Below are 18,138 nucleotides of genomic sequence, written 5' to 3'. Positions count from 1 at the left end.
GAATAAATTTATATTATATATATTATTTTTCTATAGGAATAAATATTTACATAAACTGATCAGGAAAAAGCCTATCATCTGTAGTCAGCAAAGTTACATTCACAGCAATAGGAAGAGGAGCAAATAAAGAGAGTGATAAAATTAAGAAAATATGACGTGAAAATCAGAATGAAAACCTTAAGTAAATCCAAGAGCAGATTCTCGGGGAGTGGTGCGTGGGGAGGATGAAATTCGAGCAACAAACAATCCTGGCAAAACAAAGCGAGAAAACACAAGAAAGCAAAAGTATATATGAGACCTGAAAAATGGGTTGTGGCCACAGATAATAAAAGAGTGCTATGCAGAAACTGTTTTCAAAGAGGAAGAAAGTATTTCTCAACGCATTTTACAAAGCTAAAAGCATATAAGTAACAAAGCCTCATCCAGATGATCCATCCCTGCCCTCAACACAAATGGGAAATTCCAGCCGTATATAAAGAGTCTAAGTTTATATTGGGAATGCAAGAATACTCCATTTGCAGGATACATTACTTTAATTCACCACTGAAAATCAATTGATAAAATACAGCACTCATTTTTAAATTTTTTAAAACCCCAAGTCAAATTTCAGAGAAAGAGGAATCTTCTTTTCGATCAATCTCATTCTACCCTATCATCAAGCTTACAAGTGAACTAGTTGAGTCAACTCAATTGAAATTAGGGATAAGGTAAGGGCACCAGGTCACCTCCTTATCACTCCTATATGTTTTTTCCACTATGTATAACTAATAGTGAATACTATTAGTATTAGAATAGTGAATACTAACAAAAAGCTTTTTATGAATCAGTAAGAAAAATAAAATTAAGAAGGTAATTTAAAAAGCTAAACATCAATGATCAACTTCAACGATGATTTTAAAAAGTGCCCATCAACATAATGTAGTATTTTCCGGCTATTAGGCTGACAATTTAAAAAATACTAATAACTTTCACTGGAATGGGTGTGGAAAAGACAGCATTCTACACACCATCAGTGAGAAAACACTAATACGTGATTTACCAAGAGTACTATGGAAAAGGTGTATCATAATTTGATAAGCGGGGATACTCACCAGTATACTAAAAAGGAGAATTAGTTATAAAATTGTTATAAAAGGGGCAAAGTGCTTTCACCTAGCAATTCCACTGATAGCAATTCATCTCAAGAAATTAATAGTACAAGCGTGCCAAGATATTTACACAAAGATATTCATAGCAATTCATCTCAAGAAATTAATAGTACAAGCGTGCCAAGATATTTACACAAAGATATTCATAGCATCTTTTTTTTTTTTTGAGACTGAGTCTCTCTTTGCAGCCTAGGCTGGAGTGCAGTGGCACAATCCCACCTCACAGCAATCTGCATCCCAAGATCAAGTGATTCTGCTGCCTCAGCCTCCCGAGTAGCTGGGATTACAAGTGTGCGCCACCACGCCTGGCAAAATTTTTTGTACTTTTAGTAGAGACAGGAAACAAAAATCATTCAAATATTCCTTCACATTTTCAAAAACACTTAAGATACACAATATTGAAGAACATATGCTGGCTCCTTTAATTTGTTCTTCTAATAAAAGAAACAGAACGGAAAAAAGAATTACTTTAGGTTTCTAATCCCTGACGTTTTTGATGTTACCTCTGTATGTAAAACCTCAACTTTTTCCCAATTTTCTGGGGTTGGTATTGTGGAAATCTCAAGGATATTAGTTCTTGGAATTGATTACCATAGATATGATTATGGGTCATATATACAGTCACGGCTATGAAAAGAGACCCAGAGGACGACTAATGTGAAGCAGCCAGCTAAAATACAAATATAATTCAAATTCTGTGCTCTAAAAGGTGGGTAGTAATTTTATTTCACTCTGTCTTTCTAAAAAATTGATAAAAGTCAGTCTGGATGTTTCAGCTATTTGACAGCAAGGTGAAAATAAACATGCTACAATATAGAAAGGGACACCACATCTCAAAAACCTGTTCTACAGTAAAGTTTTTGCTAAGTACATTCGTGTCAAAATGTAACGCAATTACTTCTAAATAATACAGAGGCCTTCATTCTAGACTAATTCTAAGTGTTGTCGTAAATTTTAGGTACATTTCACTACTTTAAAATGGCAAACTATTCAAGCAATTTGTACAAAAAAAGGGCTCAATAGTATCTGAAAGTAAATCATTTTACTCCCTCTTAAATTAGCTGATAATTATACACAGGCAAATGATATCCAGTGATGACGTGAACTGCTGAATTTGGGTAAGTAGGATGTGCCTAAAAATAAAGTTTACAGTAAGAATGAACGAATATGATAAAACATTTTGTTAATTAGAAATACTATTCCCAATATAAAAAACTATGAAATAGTTTTAAAACATTATTTTTCTACATACAGCGTTGCAGAATTCTAAATGAGTGACTGATTTTATGAAGAAAGAAAGAGTCTGTCAAGTGCTGCCCTTTGGGTGGGGAGGGGGAACAGACAAATGACAAAAGAAGTGACTATTTCGCCAGACAGGTTTACCTTATTTATACTGTGTACTTATGCCCACCCAGAAGTTATTTTTTACGCTGGTGATAAGGCTCTATTAAGACAGACTTCAATGTAAGTTAAATTAATGCATTTGCTGTTTCTTTGTTAAAATACTTCTAAAGGGTTTCGTATCTGACAATATTATAGGGAATCATGAAGTTCTCCTACAAACGTTATGGCTTTTTCTGTACTTCATTTCAAAAAACTAAGGGCAGTATATAATCCGCAACTGGAAAAGAGACAGTATAATGTCTTCTACGTTTCAATAAATACTTACTGACTGAAAACACATACGCAGCATGACACATGAATACACCCAGATTACAGAATGGCTCACAGTAAATGTGAGAAACAGGGCTTTTTTTCTAGCCATGGCTCAGAGGACGAAAAAGAGGCAGAGGTATACCCTACCTGTTTCAAGTACATGGAAAATGTCAACAAACGAGAGACACTGAAGAACTATTTCACCACTATTTTCTTACTTTATTTTCCATCAAAGAAAATGTCTTTTAAACTAAGACATGAATAAAACAAACTAAAAAGAAAATAAACGTTACTTATCGCCAGTAAGTGACAGAGTATGTCAAATCCTACTTTACATATCAAGGTAACCAGGATCAGAGAAATTACATGCCAGACACTCACGGGATTTATAAATATAGTAAAACACATTAGAAATCTACCCATTCCAGAACCAGAATATATCCAGAAGTCAGCAATCTCCATGAGGAGGCATCTGGATATCATTGCAAGTAAAGAATAGCTGGATGAACTGCTAACCTTAGAGAAGAATAAACTAGGCAGACACATGAAGACAGCTGCTTTCAAATATTTTCGGAACTAGTTATATGGGGGGAAAGCAGTTCGGCTGATTTAGAGGTAATACTCTTTTTTCTTCCTATTCTTATTTAAGAGTAATTAATAGCAAAACATTTCTGTTTCTCTTTAACAGATTTTTCTTACGGAGGGTAAAGCCAGAGGCAGATTCCAGGCAGATACATGCTCATTCTAAAGCCACATTAATACTACCTTTCATGGATTGTATAGTCTATCAAAAAGTAACTGAATTCTTATCATTATGTGGACCAGCCACTGCTTAAGCATGCAAAAACCTGGGAGAGAAAAAGGCACTGTTGCTCCCATAGGAGTTTATAATTGGGTTAAAAGAAAGTAACAAAACGTGCCACTTTAATACAAAGAATGATTTAAAAAATTTACAGGCATATATGACATAGAAAAAAATCAAGGAAGAACAGGGAGTATACGTTTGGCGCATTCACTTCACCTGATGTACAGCATAACTCCTTTACTCCCCAAAAGGCCACTGTGGTGGCATCTTGGGAAAAAAAAAAAAAAAAAAAAAAAAGCAAGCAAAAAAAAAGGAAACCAAAATTATTCAAATATTCCTGTACATTTTCAAAAACACATGAGATACACAATATTGAAGTACTTCTCATGCTGGCTCCTTGGATAACAGAACAAAAGAAACAGAATACAAAAAAGAAGTACTTTAGGTTTCTAATCCCTGAAGTTTCTTGTGGTTACTTCTACATACAAAACCTCACCTTTTCCCCAATTTTCTGGAAATGGCATTGTGGAACTCTCAAAGATATTAATTCTTTGAATTTGTTACCACACATATGATTATGGGTCACAGATATAGTCGTATCGTTGAAACGACACCCAGAGAACTACTAACATGAAGCAGCAAGCTAAAATAAAAATACAACTGGAATTCCGTGCTCTAAGAATTGGGTAAAGCTTTTATTTCACTCTGTATCTCTATAAAATTCAGCAAAGTCAGTCTGTATGTTTCAGCTCTTAGACAGCAAACAGAACAAAATACATGCTGAAACAAAGACGGAAACACAAATCTCAGAAATTGTTCTACAGAAAAGTTATCGCTAGGTACCCTCAACAGCAAACATAACAAAATACATGCTGAAACAAAGACGGAAACACAAATCTCAGAAATTGTTCTACAGAAAAGTTATTGCTAAGTACCCTCCTGTCACAATACTCTCTCATCACTTCTAAACGATACAGAGGGCTTCATTACGCTAATTCTAAGTGTTTTCTTAAATTTTAGGTACATTTCACTAGTTTAAAATGACAAACTATTCAGGCAATTTGTATAAACAAGTGGGAGGCCTCAATAGTAGCTGAAAGTAAATCGTTTTACTCCCTCTTCAATTACCTGATAATTATATACAAGCAACTGATATCCAGTGATGACCTGACCTGCTGAATTTGGGTAAGCAGGATAAGCCTGAAAATAAAGTTTACAGAAAGAATGGATTAATACGGTAAAACATTTTTTTTTTAATTAGAAAGAATTACCATTCCCAATATAACAAAAATACGAAAAACTTTGAAATAGTAATTACTTTTCTATACACAGCAATGTAGAATTCTAAAAGAATGACTGACTTCATGAAGAAACAAACATTCTCTGTCAAGCGCTACCCTTTGGGTGGGGAGGAGGAAGAGACAAATGACAAAAGAAGTGACTATTGCACCAGCCAAAGTTTACTTTATTTATACTGCGTACTTATGCCCACCCAGAAGTTATTTCTTACACTGGTGATAAGGCTCTATTAAGACAGATTTCAACCTAAGTTAAGTTAATACATTCGCTCCTTCTTTGGCAAAATACTTCCAGACTGTTTTGTATTTGACAATACTATAGGGTAATACTGTAGTTCTTCGACAGATGTTACGGCTTTCTCTGTACTTCATTTCCTAAAAGTAAGGGCAGTATATACACCACAAATGGAAAAGAGACAGTATAATGTCCTCGACGTTTCAATAAATACTTACTAATTAAAAACACACAGGTAGCAGCATTCATGAATACACCCACATTCAGTAATGGCTCACCGTAAATGCTAGAAACAAGTAGGGCTTTTCTTCTAGCCACTGCTCCGAGAAGGAAAAAGAAGACGACGTGTACCCTACACGTTTCAAGTACACGGAAAATATCAACAAATGAGAGACACTGAAGAACTATTTCACTACTATTTTGTTACTTTATTTTCCGTCAAAGAAAAGGTCTTTTAAACACACACAGAAATGAAAGGAACGAAGAACAAAATAAACCTTATTTATCACCACTAAGTGACAGAGGATGTCAAATCCCACTTTAAATATCAAAGCAACCAGCATCAGAGAAATGACATGCCAGAAACTCACGGGATTTATAAATAGAGTAAAAGAGATCAGAAATCTACCCATCCCAGAACCAGAATATATCCAGAAGTCAGCAATTTATATGACGAGGCATCTGGAAAGCATTGCAAGCAAAGAATAGCTGGGTTAACTCCTAACCTTAGAGAACAATAAATTAGGCAGACACATAAGGAGAGCGGCTTCCAAATACTTTAGGAACTAGTTATATGGGGTGAAAAAGGAAGAGATAGGAAGAGATTTGTTCATGTGTCTAAAGAGGTCATTTCTGAGAGAAAGCCTTGCCAATATATACTTGGCAAGATTTTTAGCTCAAATAACCAACACTAAGAATAAGAAATTTCTAACAAAAGTAACAAATTTCCCATTACTCACACTGTTCAAACAGGGATTCCATTGCCACTTACTATGGAAAGTGTAGATACAATTCCACAGACGCAAGGATGACTACAATAAACAAGAGAACAGGAACATAAGCAGTTCTTACCTGAACGTACTGAGTTACAGGATTCAGCGTGATTAGGGGCTGCAGGCAAGTTTCAGTGTTTGGATTCCTCCAGACGTTCTGAAACTGTGGTGGAGGAGGAGGATTAAATACCAAAGGACATGGCTGCACATGACGAGCACCTTTTTGAAAAGCAAGAAGAAAAAAGCCTACTTTTAGTTATTTGAAAAGCTACCCGGGTCAAAAAAGAACAATTTCTTTTCCTACTCACAGAACTTTTGTTTCCTGATTGCAGGGCCCAGCTTCAGCTTTTTACCCTGGAGATGTATCTGTGACTGAAAAGAGAACAGTAACAAAACTAGAATCCATTTTCAAGTCTTAGCTTCCAAGACTTGGGTAAACACCTAACGTCTTCTAAAGTGCCTATCATCATAGACGATCAGTGACAACTACGCACCAAATTAAATTTTGTCATCATGAAGCTACCTTACTTACCCTTGCCACTCTAATCAGTGTCAAGAGGCATCAAGTGAAAGTTGATCAAAAACTTTTCATCACCCTGACTCCAACCCTTCCTGTCTGTAGTTCGTGAACCTAGGTGTCCAGTCAAAAATAAACAGCATCTATCAAGTTATGGGAGGTTACTCTGAGTTTGGATTTTGAACAGGAAGTCTAGCTTTCTCCAAATTTTACACAAGTCTGAGTATATCACTAACACTCAACGTCGTATCAGTAAGATAAATAAGAGATTTTTCTATTAGACTACTTACTTCTACTATCTTCTGGACATCCACGTCATCAACAAATGAAACAAATCCATAGCTATAAAGGCAGATAAATGAAGCATAAAATCACCATCATACAGTACATGGTTCAGAACGTCTACTATTCTATATACAGAAGTGATCATGACCAAAGTTGAATAATATACCATGATAAGTATTTGCTAACATGCACATGACAGATCCTCTACAAATACTACTTTTTCTTAAGCAGAACTATGTCAAAATGTGCTAGATTAGGGCAGTGTGAAAACTTCATTGATTAACAAAGAGTTCACATCTGTGAACCTGAATTTAACTTACTATCTAAGACAAGGTGGTTAAAATTTAAGATGCGGTGCAGCGTATGAAAAAAACAATTATGTGAGAAAACTGATTAACTCATCTGTATGAAATAAAAATTGCAGACATTTCAAATCAAACATTAGAAAAATGATTAAATAAAAGAACTGGTAATAACCTTTTATCCCCTACGTGAAAGAAATTAACACCGCAACAATTTCATTTATACAAGGGTCAGAATATCAGTTTTGAAGTCTTGTCTCATACCTATAGAACAGGGGACTAGAGTTCAGATATTTTTGATAAAATTACTCACCCTTTGGACACACCACTTCGATTCGTGATCATCTTCACTTCTTTCACTGAACCGTGTCTACCAAAGCAGCTTCTGATCTCAGCTTCATCCGTCTATGGAACAGAATTGAACGTCAGAGTAAAAATTCAGCATTCAAAAATTTCAACTTTACTACAATTTTACTACCATGAGGGGGAAATTTCTTCCCCATTTATCCCCAAAATGACCAGTAGCTCTTTGTCAAAGGTATTTTTAGTACCTATGGGTCAAACCTAAAAGCAATTCTAAACCTCCATGAAGTACAAAAACACATTAAGTTTGTAACAGGGCCCAAATCCCATTGTTCATAATGTATTTTAAGGTAAAAATGAGGTATGAATACAATACCCTATCATCAATTCCACCAACAAAAACAGTGTTTGGCATGATTTTGCCTTCTGGTAAGACCCAGCCTTGGCTAGCGGCAGCTGATGAAGACTGGGTGCTGGCCTCTCTGCAGATGGTTGAGTTGGGAGTCTCAGGATTTGCAGCAGACTGTAATTTGGAAAGTAGACATCATAATTACATATGCAGGCAAAACCCATACACAATGTGAAATATCATTTTTGTATTTTAAGTATATTTTATATAAATTACTTTCATTGTCAATTAGTCACCAGTGCAGCTCAGTGCAGGCTCAGGATTTAAACTAATCAGAGGACATCAGCATGGAATTTTAACCAAAGGATATAGTACTTTCTTAAACCTACTGCCGCTCATCACCGAGTCTTGTATAATGCTGTGGAAGAATACTCAGTCAGTATTTGTGAAAATACTCTGTGAAGTAGTTAAAAAAGACACCCCAAACTAGAAAGTTTAGATTTGTAAAAGTTAAAGTTATTAAAATCATCCTGTTCTATATTCATGAACAACTTTTCACTTTACTGAGTAGACTAAAGATAAACCTTACAAAAACAAAACAAACAAACAAACAAAAAAGCCGCACCAGAAAGAAAATAAGCCTCAATGTTTTAAACCAATTTCTTATAATCCTCTTCCCTAACGCTAGGGTGTTCAAAGCGTCTTTTGAAATAACATTTTTCTTCCTGAGTAACACGAAATCAGTCCATCTGATAATTCTAATTTTCACAGTGGGCTGATAGATATAAATCATGCCATCTTTATTTTCAGATAAAAAAACACATACATATAACTCATTAATTTTCTAGATTCTGATCAGAACTGTCTTTATTCTTTCCACTGTTGACTCTAAGGTTAAGGTAAAATTTTCTGAAGTAGTATTCGTAACTAATATATATGTTGGACAAACAATATAGCACAGTGAAACAAAAATTAATTTAGTCAGGAGATCTAGGTTTATGTCACTTACAGGTAAGTGGTTAAAAGCCACCTATTTGCCAACTGCGTATGTGTGGGCAAACTGCTTTGAGAATGAAATGAGATAACATCTGTGAATTCATTTTGTACGTATAAAGTGGTAAAAGTGGTAATGCCAATGTAAGTTAGTGTCCTGTTATTTGAATTTCTTTTCAGCCGATTTGTTTTCAAGTTTCTTTTTTGGCTTCACTATTTAGCTGACTTATTTTGAAAAAAATTTTAATTAAGAACTAATTGAAACATCAGGAAACTATGACACATCAATAACTTAAAAATCATTGATGAAGTGCTGTTGACTTTAAAAGGTAAGTACAAACAGCTGCAAAAGACAAAACTATTACACATACACCTGTCTGAAAGAAAACAAAAGACGAAAGAAACTGTACATCTTTTTGAACAACACAGTAATGTTACAGAAGTTAAGAAGAAAGGTGGGTTCCTGCTTCGCTAATTAGATGCTAGAAGTTACTGAGTCTACACAGCTTTACTACACACGAAATCTAAATTGTCACATCAACTAAAGCCGAGGTTACTGCATTTCTCTATTCTTTCGTGCTTGTACCTGCTATTTTGGGTTTGCAACTCATTCCTAATTCTTTCCTTTAACAGCGTTATTTCATGACAATGATGTGGAAGAAAAATTTACAACACTATTTTTAAAGTTTTTCCTTTCTAAAAATGTCTTCCATTATTGTTTTTTCCAAATGACATTAAGCTGCATTATCTTGAACTACTGGGAACCTGCTTAGATTGCCCTTCCCTGTAGACAATTTACCGATTCCTTCTCACTTCATTCAGAAATCCCAAACAGAATAAAACAAAACAAAACAAAAGAAATTCTGAAACTCTTGTAGTTTCTTTCTCTCCTTTTCAACTCCCCCTTGATTTGTGGATGAACTTTGGATATGTTTTTCTTTGATAAGCAAGCTATATTACGGTATTGTCTCTGCACCACAGTGTTTGGATGTATTTTAATTTAGAAATGTAACATCTGGCAGAAACCTGCGTCAGATCATGACAGGTTATGGAAATGCACTGATTCTCAACTGGGCAAGATTTTTGAGCCCCAGGGGCATTCAGCGACGTTTAGAGATTGGCTGTCACAACTGAGAGGTATTCCTGGAATCTGATGGGCTGAAGGCCAGGCATACTACTGCACATCCTACAATGCAAAGACAGCCTCCTACAATAAAGAATTATTTGGTGCCAAATTTGCAAAGGGTCTGGTTAAGAAACCTTGTGACAGTGCCACAAGAATTGAAGAGGAAAATTCTTGTTTGGGAAGAACCTGATTTCCATTGCTCACGAAAGTGAATCTTTTCATGACCTCAGTTTCAGTTTCCTTGCTTGAAAACAAAATGGCCGGAAAAGGCCTCGGGTGTCTCTTCTGATTCTCATACTCTATACATAATTAGTAAAATGGATACTCAGTTTGGGAAAGAGGAAAAAAGGCATTTGACTTTATAAGAAGTTTGACTTTAGCTTGGATCTTACAAACTGGCTGCCTGCTTAACTGGAATCGTACATATAAAATTCACTGAATCTCTTTAACAGCGTGGCAACATTTTAAATTAAGCAAGTCACCATCACGTCCTAGTCCTCAGCGAGCAGGTGGCGCTCAAAGCTAACAAAGTAAGCCATGTACTTCATTTTTGGCAATGTACCTCATTTTTACCACGGCTTGACTAGCAGGGATTGTTCAATTCCGACTCTGTGTGTATTTATACATAATTATATAATGTACATATATATATATAAAAAAAAAACACAATCAATAGATAGCCTTTGCTTATTTCTAAACTATGGTCAAAAATATAAAGGAATGCTTAGGATAAGCTGAAGTTTAATTTTAAAGAAAGTACCATCATAACCGTCAATAGCATCCTGCCAACAAACTGCTTTAAAGAAGTAATTTTCTTAATCATACCTTCAAGTGAGTTGGTGAATTTTGAAATGAGAAATGTTGGAATAGTAAACAGGGGTAAGCTTCAAGACCATCATATACACAACTCTCATTGCAAATTTCTAGCAAGCACATTTCTTGTTATATGCGGACGGACAATCAAGTGACAAAGACAGCTAAAAGCTGGAAAAAATTATCATTAAACTCCTGCGACGTCAGCTCCTTTGCCAGTATTATCTAATGCAATTACTATGTGAACATGTAAGCAAACTGATATTTACATAAACCGGCCAGGAAAAAGCCCATCATTTGCAGTCATCAAAGTTACATTCACAACAATAGGAAGAGGAACAAACAAAGAGAATGCTAAAATTAAGAAAATACGACGTGAAAATCAGAAGTTAATCCAAGAGCAGATTCTCAGGGAGTGCTGGGCGGGAAGGATGAAATTCAAGCAATAAACAATCCTTGCAAAACTAAGCAAGAAAAAGCAAAAATATATATTGAGACCTGAAAAATGGGTTGTGGCCCGTGGTCACAAAAGAATGTTATGCACAAACTCTATAGGGATAAATTTTGAAATCAACGACATGGTCAACTTGTACAGAAATTTTAATTTTTCCCAAACAATCTTGAAAAAGAACACCCAATGGTATTTGGCTTAGTTTCCCTGGGAGTTTTTTCAACTTGTGAAGAAACAGGCAACTTGGGTGTATGTGGTGTTTCAGAGAGAGGTGCACACAGATACCAGAAACCTGAAGTAAAGATAGAAGACACAGAAGAAGAGATTAAGAAATTTAAACTCTTTTCTTCAATTTTCAAAGAGGAAAAAAGTACTTCTCAATGCATTTTACAAAGGTCAACAGCATATAAGCAACAAAGCCTCATCAAGATGGTCCAACCCTCTCCTCAACACAAATGCAAAACTCCAGTAGTAAAGAATATAGTTTATATTGGCAATGCAAGAATACTCCATTCGCAGGATACGCTACTTTAATTCATCATTGAAAAAGTATTTAATAAAATACAGCATTCATTTTTCAATCTTTTAAAAACCCAAGTAAAATAGAAATAGAGGATTCTTATTTTCTATCAATCTAATTCTACCCTATCGTTAAGCTTACAGTGAAATACTACAGCCATCTCCACTGAAAATAGGAATAAGGTAAGGGCACCACGGCTCCTCATCGTTACTACTATATGTATTTTCCCACTATGTATGACAACTGCGAGTATTAATACAGAGTTTTTATGAGTCAATAAGGGAAATAAAATTAAAAAGGAAATTTAAAAAGCTAATGATCAATGATCAACTTCATTGATGATTTAAAAAAGTGCACATCAACATAGTGTAATATTATCCAGCTATTAGGTTGACAATGTAAAAAATCCTAATACCGTTCATTAGAAAGGGTGTGGAACAGAGATCACTCTACCCACCATCAGTGGGAAAATACTGACACATGCTTTACCAAGAGTACCTTGGAAAAGGTCTATCATAATTTGATAGGGGGATACTCACCACTATACTAATGAGGAGCATAATTTAAAATTGTTATGAAATGGCAAAGCACTTCCACCCAGCAATGCCACTTACAGCAATTCATCTCAAGGAATTAATAGTACAAGTGTGCCAAGATTAATTTACACAACGACATTCACAGCATTTTTTTTTTTTTTTTTTTTTTTTTGAGACTGAGTCTCCCTTTCTTGCCTAGGCTGGAATGCAGTGGCACCATCTCAGCTCACTGCAACCTGCTTCCCAGGTTCAAATGATTCTCCTGCCTCAGCCTCCCGAGTAGCTGGGATTACAAGTGCACGCCACCATGCCTGGCTAATTTTTCGTATTTTTAGTACCGATGGGGTTTCACCATGTTAATCAGGCTGTTCTCGAAATCCTGACCTCCAGTGATCTGCCCACCTCAGTCTCCCAAAGTGTTGGGAATACAGGCGTGAACCACGGCGCCCAGCCCATGATAGTTTCAATACTGAAAAAGTATTCATCATAAGGGAATTCAGTAAAACAACAGCATAATTTTTAACATGATATACTGAAAGTTATCTTCAGAATAATGCCCACATTAACTGAAAGCTGCAAGTTGTAAAATAGTATTAAGCAGTACTATGTGACTTTTGTAAAAGTTGGCCTATCTATATGCAATCGCAATACACGCACAAAAATAAGCTGGAAGGGCATTCATGCATCAAAATTTAACTGTGGTTTTATGTGTTGGTATTAAGATGGACTTCTATTTTCTTACTGTGATTGTTTTCAAATGAGTAAATATACTACTTTTATAATCAGGAAAAAAACCTAATGAAACTGTAAGCATTTCTTCCCTTTACCTCTAAAAATGAAAAGTATTATTGTAAATAATTGTAACTTATAAATCAAGGTGACTTTTTATTAGCATGGATAACATGTTGCACACTTATGACACATAATAGTTGCTTATATATATTTAATGTTTATACATGGTAATATAAACCGTGTGTAAAACTCCTTTTATCTCTAAAAATGAAAAGACAGAATTATCAATGCAGACACACACACACAGAGCATGTAACACGTGTGTTTGACTCAGTGTTTGGTCAGCGTATTCAGAGCCACATCTGTGACGGCGCTCAACGAACGCTGGGCATTTACCAAACTCGCAGGAATGCACACCCAACATTATCTACCAATTGGACATTTTGTCAAAGATTCCTGGTTTATCTAGAAGGGAAAAATTGTGCCTGGAGTTTAAAAATTCTAAAATTCTCAACGGTAACTACTGAAGCCAACCTCTTGCCACAAAGATAGCGTCGAGTGAGCTTTTGTGCCTGTCGCCGCCGCAGGAGGGAGCCGCCATCAGCAAGTCCCCAGCAGCCGCTAGCCGCGAAAGGACCAGAGGCACTTCCCACCCAGCCCCCTCAGCTAGTGGGCCATGCCTTCAGGCCCCCACAAACCCCACCAACCCACCCCACCCAGTACAAGCACACTCAGGCCCCCACAAACCCCACCAACCCACCCCACCCAGTACAAGCACCAGGAGGGAACCACTTCCTGAAGAAGTTCCGGCCCTCCCAATTGAAGGGAGCCAAGTCCCTCAGCAGGCCCGCGGCCATCTTGCAGAGCCACCGGGAGAGCGTCAGAAATGAAGTTGGCGGGGTGGGGGCGCATGGGAGTGGGGGAGGGGGAAAGGGCGCCTAGGAGTGGAGGTGGGGACGCGTGGGGGTGGGGAACCCACACCCCAAATCGCTACCAGGAGAGAACCTGGGGCAGGAAATGGGTTCTGCACGAAGGCTGTGGCCCTTGCAAGCGAACTGTGAGGCAGCGCGTCCTGGGGACCCACGCCATGCTCGCTGTCCCGCCACTTCTGTGCCTGCCTCTCTCTGTGTGTGTGGGCCGCACTGCTGCCAGGCCGCCTCGCCCCACCCTGCGGGTCACGGCTCCTAATGCGTCCAGGCGGGTGGCCCCGAAACAGGAAAACCGAGGATAAGGCGCAGCCTGGTTTCACCCACCGGTGAAAACCCCACAGGCCTCGCCCCTCAGGTCTTTCCTTCAACTCACCATGATGGCGGCAGGCAGCAGCTCCCCACAGGCTCAAGGAGGAACAGAGGCTGTGTTTCACCCACCACTTCTGGGTCCGCTGGTGAAGTCCGCTGGAACCCGCTGTGGGGCTTCGAGTGGTCAAAGGAGCCAAAGGCGAAGGTGTAAGGAAAACCAAGGGCGGGTGAACCCTCGGAGGTAGAACCGCCAGGCTGAGGCGCGCAGGCCGACTGAGGCGTGGACCGGGGGCCTCTGGGAGGTGGCTCCTGTGCCGGGTATCGGGGCGCGTGGTATCGGCCTCAGCCAATGGGTGGCAGCGCTCACGCCCCCTGGAGGGTGGAGGCCTGCGGGGGATGACGGCGTCCCCCACGCTGTGGGTGGGTAGAGGACGCAGGGTACGCAGTGCGTGTGTGCTGGTCCCAGGCAGGCACCGCCCTCACGTAGACCGACAGGCACACGCATCGCCTCCAAAACACCCTTGAAATAAGTATGCATACTGAAATATATGGTGTAGTTTTAAAAAACGAGAATGTGTCTGGGCTGTAGTTTCAAAATGGCTTCTGGAATGCACAGGTTTAGCACAATCACTGTTAGCGTCACACCCACCCCAAAATCTTTTAAAGTACCTACAGAAATAAATAGTAGCAAGTCTGTGGAAAAGGGAGGGAGACATCAACAGGCCAGAAACTTGGACTCCTTTCTGTCAAGTTTGAGATACAAGGGATTGGATGGGAGGAAATGCCAGTTTTGACATTCAGGGTGTTCGTTCTTTCAAGAAGTAGTTACTGAGTGCTTGTGATTACCAGCTACTGCAGATGCAGGAGTGAACAGAATAAAATAGTATCTCTTTGCTCAGGGATTTTACATTTTAATGGGAGAATTCACCTTCTAGGACTTACAGGAAGACGCTAGGCCTGCCTAGAGACTTATAGAACATTCTCAAGATCAGAGCAAGGGCCTAGAGCGGGAGCAAGCTGTGGGGCAGGTGGTGGAGCCAATCACATAACTTTGGGGACCACTCCAGCACCCTGTTATACACACAGGGCTAAGTGGCTATGACCTTTATCCTCAAACTTCACTTCTGTACTGACGGAAAGAATTAAAATGTGACGTTTTGAACTGGCAAAATGCTGGACTTCTATAACGTGGGAAGTGTCTCACTACTGACATCTAGTAATGCGGGATAAAAAACAAAAAATAATAACGTTTTGTTTCCAATAGGCAGATAAACCCATAAAAAAAAAAGGAGGGAAATTCCAAGTACCAAAAATAAACTGAAAACCAGAGCAATGAATTGTTCAACTGATTCTTCTCTTGCCCTGGATATGGGGGCTGGGTTGTACGGCAGCCAGTCATACTGGTTTGCCCAGGACTTACTGGTTTTAGCACTGAGAAATTCCTGTGTCCCTAAGGAAACCAGAAGGATTGGTCCTCCTAGGTGTGGGCAAAATGTTACTCTCTCTAACTTGAGTTCTGGATGTTTAGGGGCAGGAGGTTAAGGGCTGAAGGTGGGAGCTGGAGCTGAGTACTCTGCGAAAAGCCGTTGTCCCTAAAATCCTTAGGAAAAGGATAGAGTGGGGAAAATGTAAATCATCACCCATGAACGAGCAGATGAGGAAGCCTGCCCCATCTCTGGATGAAGAAAATACGTATTTAACTCTCATTAAATTTTGAAACCCTAGACCTGCATTTCATCAAAGTTTGGGGTTTAAATCTATAACGTGTTATTGGAATCTGCAAGCCAAGAAATGGGTCCTCCTACACCATCACCCTCTCTCCTGCCTAAAGAGGTCCTAGACATGGGGCATCTAGAATGCCTGGCAGAAGCAAACGTAAAGCCGACTTGGATGAATCCTTCTACAACCTAGGCTGAAAGAAAGTGATCCTTTAAGGACACGCTCACAGTAAAAATTTGTAGAACACTACTTACCTTGAATAAGAATGGCATACAAACAAGAAAGTTAAAACTTACAGAAGAAGCTTCTCAGTAGCAATAGAAACTAGAAGATAACAGTAATATGCTCACGTGTGTACGCGTTTTTTTTGTGTGTTTTTTTGTTTTCTTTTTCTCACGTTGTTTTTTTCCTCAACTTATTTGGAGTAATGCAGTCTATATTTTTAAGTGACTGTTGTACTATTTTAAAATGTAAATTTAAAATATAAAGCTAATACATAGCTTTACTCTCCTCTTGAATAATACAAAGGCCTTCAGGATGTTTTAGCTCTAGACACCCTCCCCTCTCTCAGTTTATACGTTATTCACTATTTTAGCTCTATCCTGGTTTCGTCATATAAATTAGACATCGTTTTTTAGACCCATCTACATATGTAATAACATTTTGCTTACCATTCCTTTGCATATCTCAGATCTGCCTTCTGAGTCATTTTCCTTATGCCTGTAGCAAATTCCTTATAATTTCCTTGTGTGACAGTGTGATGTGGTAAACCCTTGGGTTTTTTTCTACCTAAAATATTTTGATTTTTCCCTGTTGTTTCATAATTCTACTGAATATATAATTCTAGGTCTAAAAGTATTTTCCCTCTCAGAATATTGAGCATATTACTCTGTTATCTTCTAGTTTCTATTGCAACTGAGAAATCTGCTGCCAGTCTTTTTGCTGTGTAAGATCAGTTTTTCTTTGGTGTTCTGAACTTTCACAATGATGTAAGTAGGTGTGGAGTTTTAAAAAATGTCTCCTGCTTAGGAGTTTTAACGTTTTCTGGATTTGTGTGTTAGTTCTTAACAGTTCTGAACAGTTTCACCCATTTTCTTGTTAAAGGTTAGCTGGTCAAGGGATCAAACATTATTTGTATTTTATATTTCATAAGTGATTCTTAGAATTTACTTTTCTTTAGATCATGAATTTTTCAAAGGCTGGTGCTGTTTTCTTGAAATCTTATGAAATCTCTTAAAAAATTTTTAGGATCAAAACTGATTGTATCCATTTCAATGTGTTAAGTAAGATTAGTGGCGTAATTTGTATCAGCTCAGAAATAAATCTCTATATTTCTTTCTTATACGTTGGGGGAGAAGATGTATACATGCTGGTGTCTTTGAACACCTCTGCCAGTTCTTCTGTGCTCCTAAAGCACAGTTGGGAAACACTGGATTGGCAGAACTCTATAGAGCTTTAGGTATGCAAAGTTAGGCCCAAGGGACTAAAGAGTAGAGTTTCAAATTGTTCTGCCTAATAAATGAGAATAATCAAATTACAAGGGGAGAAACCAAGCAAGGGGGTGGGGGGAGAAGTGGAAGTCCTGGAAGCTGGAGAAAAGAAGTAACCTTGCAGGTGGGCTTATTTGCTCACACTTGTAATTCTCACACTTTGGGAGGCTGAGCCCGATGGATTGCCTAAGTTCAGGAGTTTGAGACCAGTCTGGGGAACATGGGAAAACCCTGTCTCTACCAAAAATACCAAAAATTAGCTGGGTGTGGCAGTGTGCACCTGTGGTCCCTGCTCCTCAGGAGGCTGAGGTGGGAGGATCATTTGAGTCTGGGAGGTGGCGGTTGCAGTGAGCCAAGATTGCCCCCACTGCATTCCAGCCTGGGTGACACAGTGAGACTCCTTCTCAGAAAAATGAAATTAAAATAACCTTGCAAAGAGACAAGAAGTTGGATCCTGCAGTGAAAGCTATCTGAGTATATTAGAAACTTAAAAAATTTGTGTGTCCATGCCTCACCCCAAACCAATTAAATCAGCTGAGGGCAGGGCTCAGAAGTCAATATTTTTTTTTTAAGGAAATGTTTCTCTTGTTACTCCAATATGGAGCCAAATTTGAAAATTGGTGCTATTGG

The 18,138-nt window shown here is 38.2% G+C and overlaps 1 protein-coding gene across 1 annotated transcript in view; it reads right to left on the bottom strand.

Moving 5' to 3' along the window:
- LOC129025942 (deleted in azoospermia protein 1-like) overlaps positions 1-14,595 on the bottom strand; it is a 69,443-nt gene extending 54,848 nt beyond the window's left edge. Inside the window, exons 1-6 of the mRNA XM_054473486.2 lie at positions 14,364-14,595; positions 7,918-8,064; positions 7,552-7,643; positions 6,942-6,993; positions 6,443-6,506; positions 6,214-6,353 (exon numbers count right to left, since the gene is read on the bottom strand). Coding sequence (XP_054329461.1) covers positions 6,214-6,353; positions 6,443-6,506; positions 6,942-6,993; positions 7,552-7,643; positions 7,918-8,064; positions 14,364-14,366 — 498 coding nt within the window. The 5' untranslated portion in view covers positions 14,367-14,595. The remainder of the gene's footprint in view (positions 1-6,213; positions 6,354-6,442; positions 6,507-6,941; positions 6,994-7,551; positions 7,644-7,917; positions 8,065-14,363) is intronic.
- Between the last annotated feature and the right edge of the window lie 3,543 nt (positions 14,596-18,138).

The sequence above is a fragment of the Pongo pygmaeus genome, chromosome Y (assembly GCF_028885625.2).
Source record: "Pongo pygmaeus isolate AG05252 chromosome Y, NHGRI_mPonPyg2-v2.0_pri, whole genome shotgun sequence".
NCBI classification, from domain to species: Eukaryota; Metazoa; Chordata; class Mammalia; order Primates; family Hominidae; genus Pongo; species Pongo pygmaeus.
This window is presented reverse-complemented; position numbering and strand designations above follow the sequence as displayed.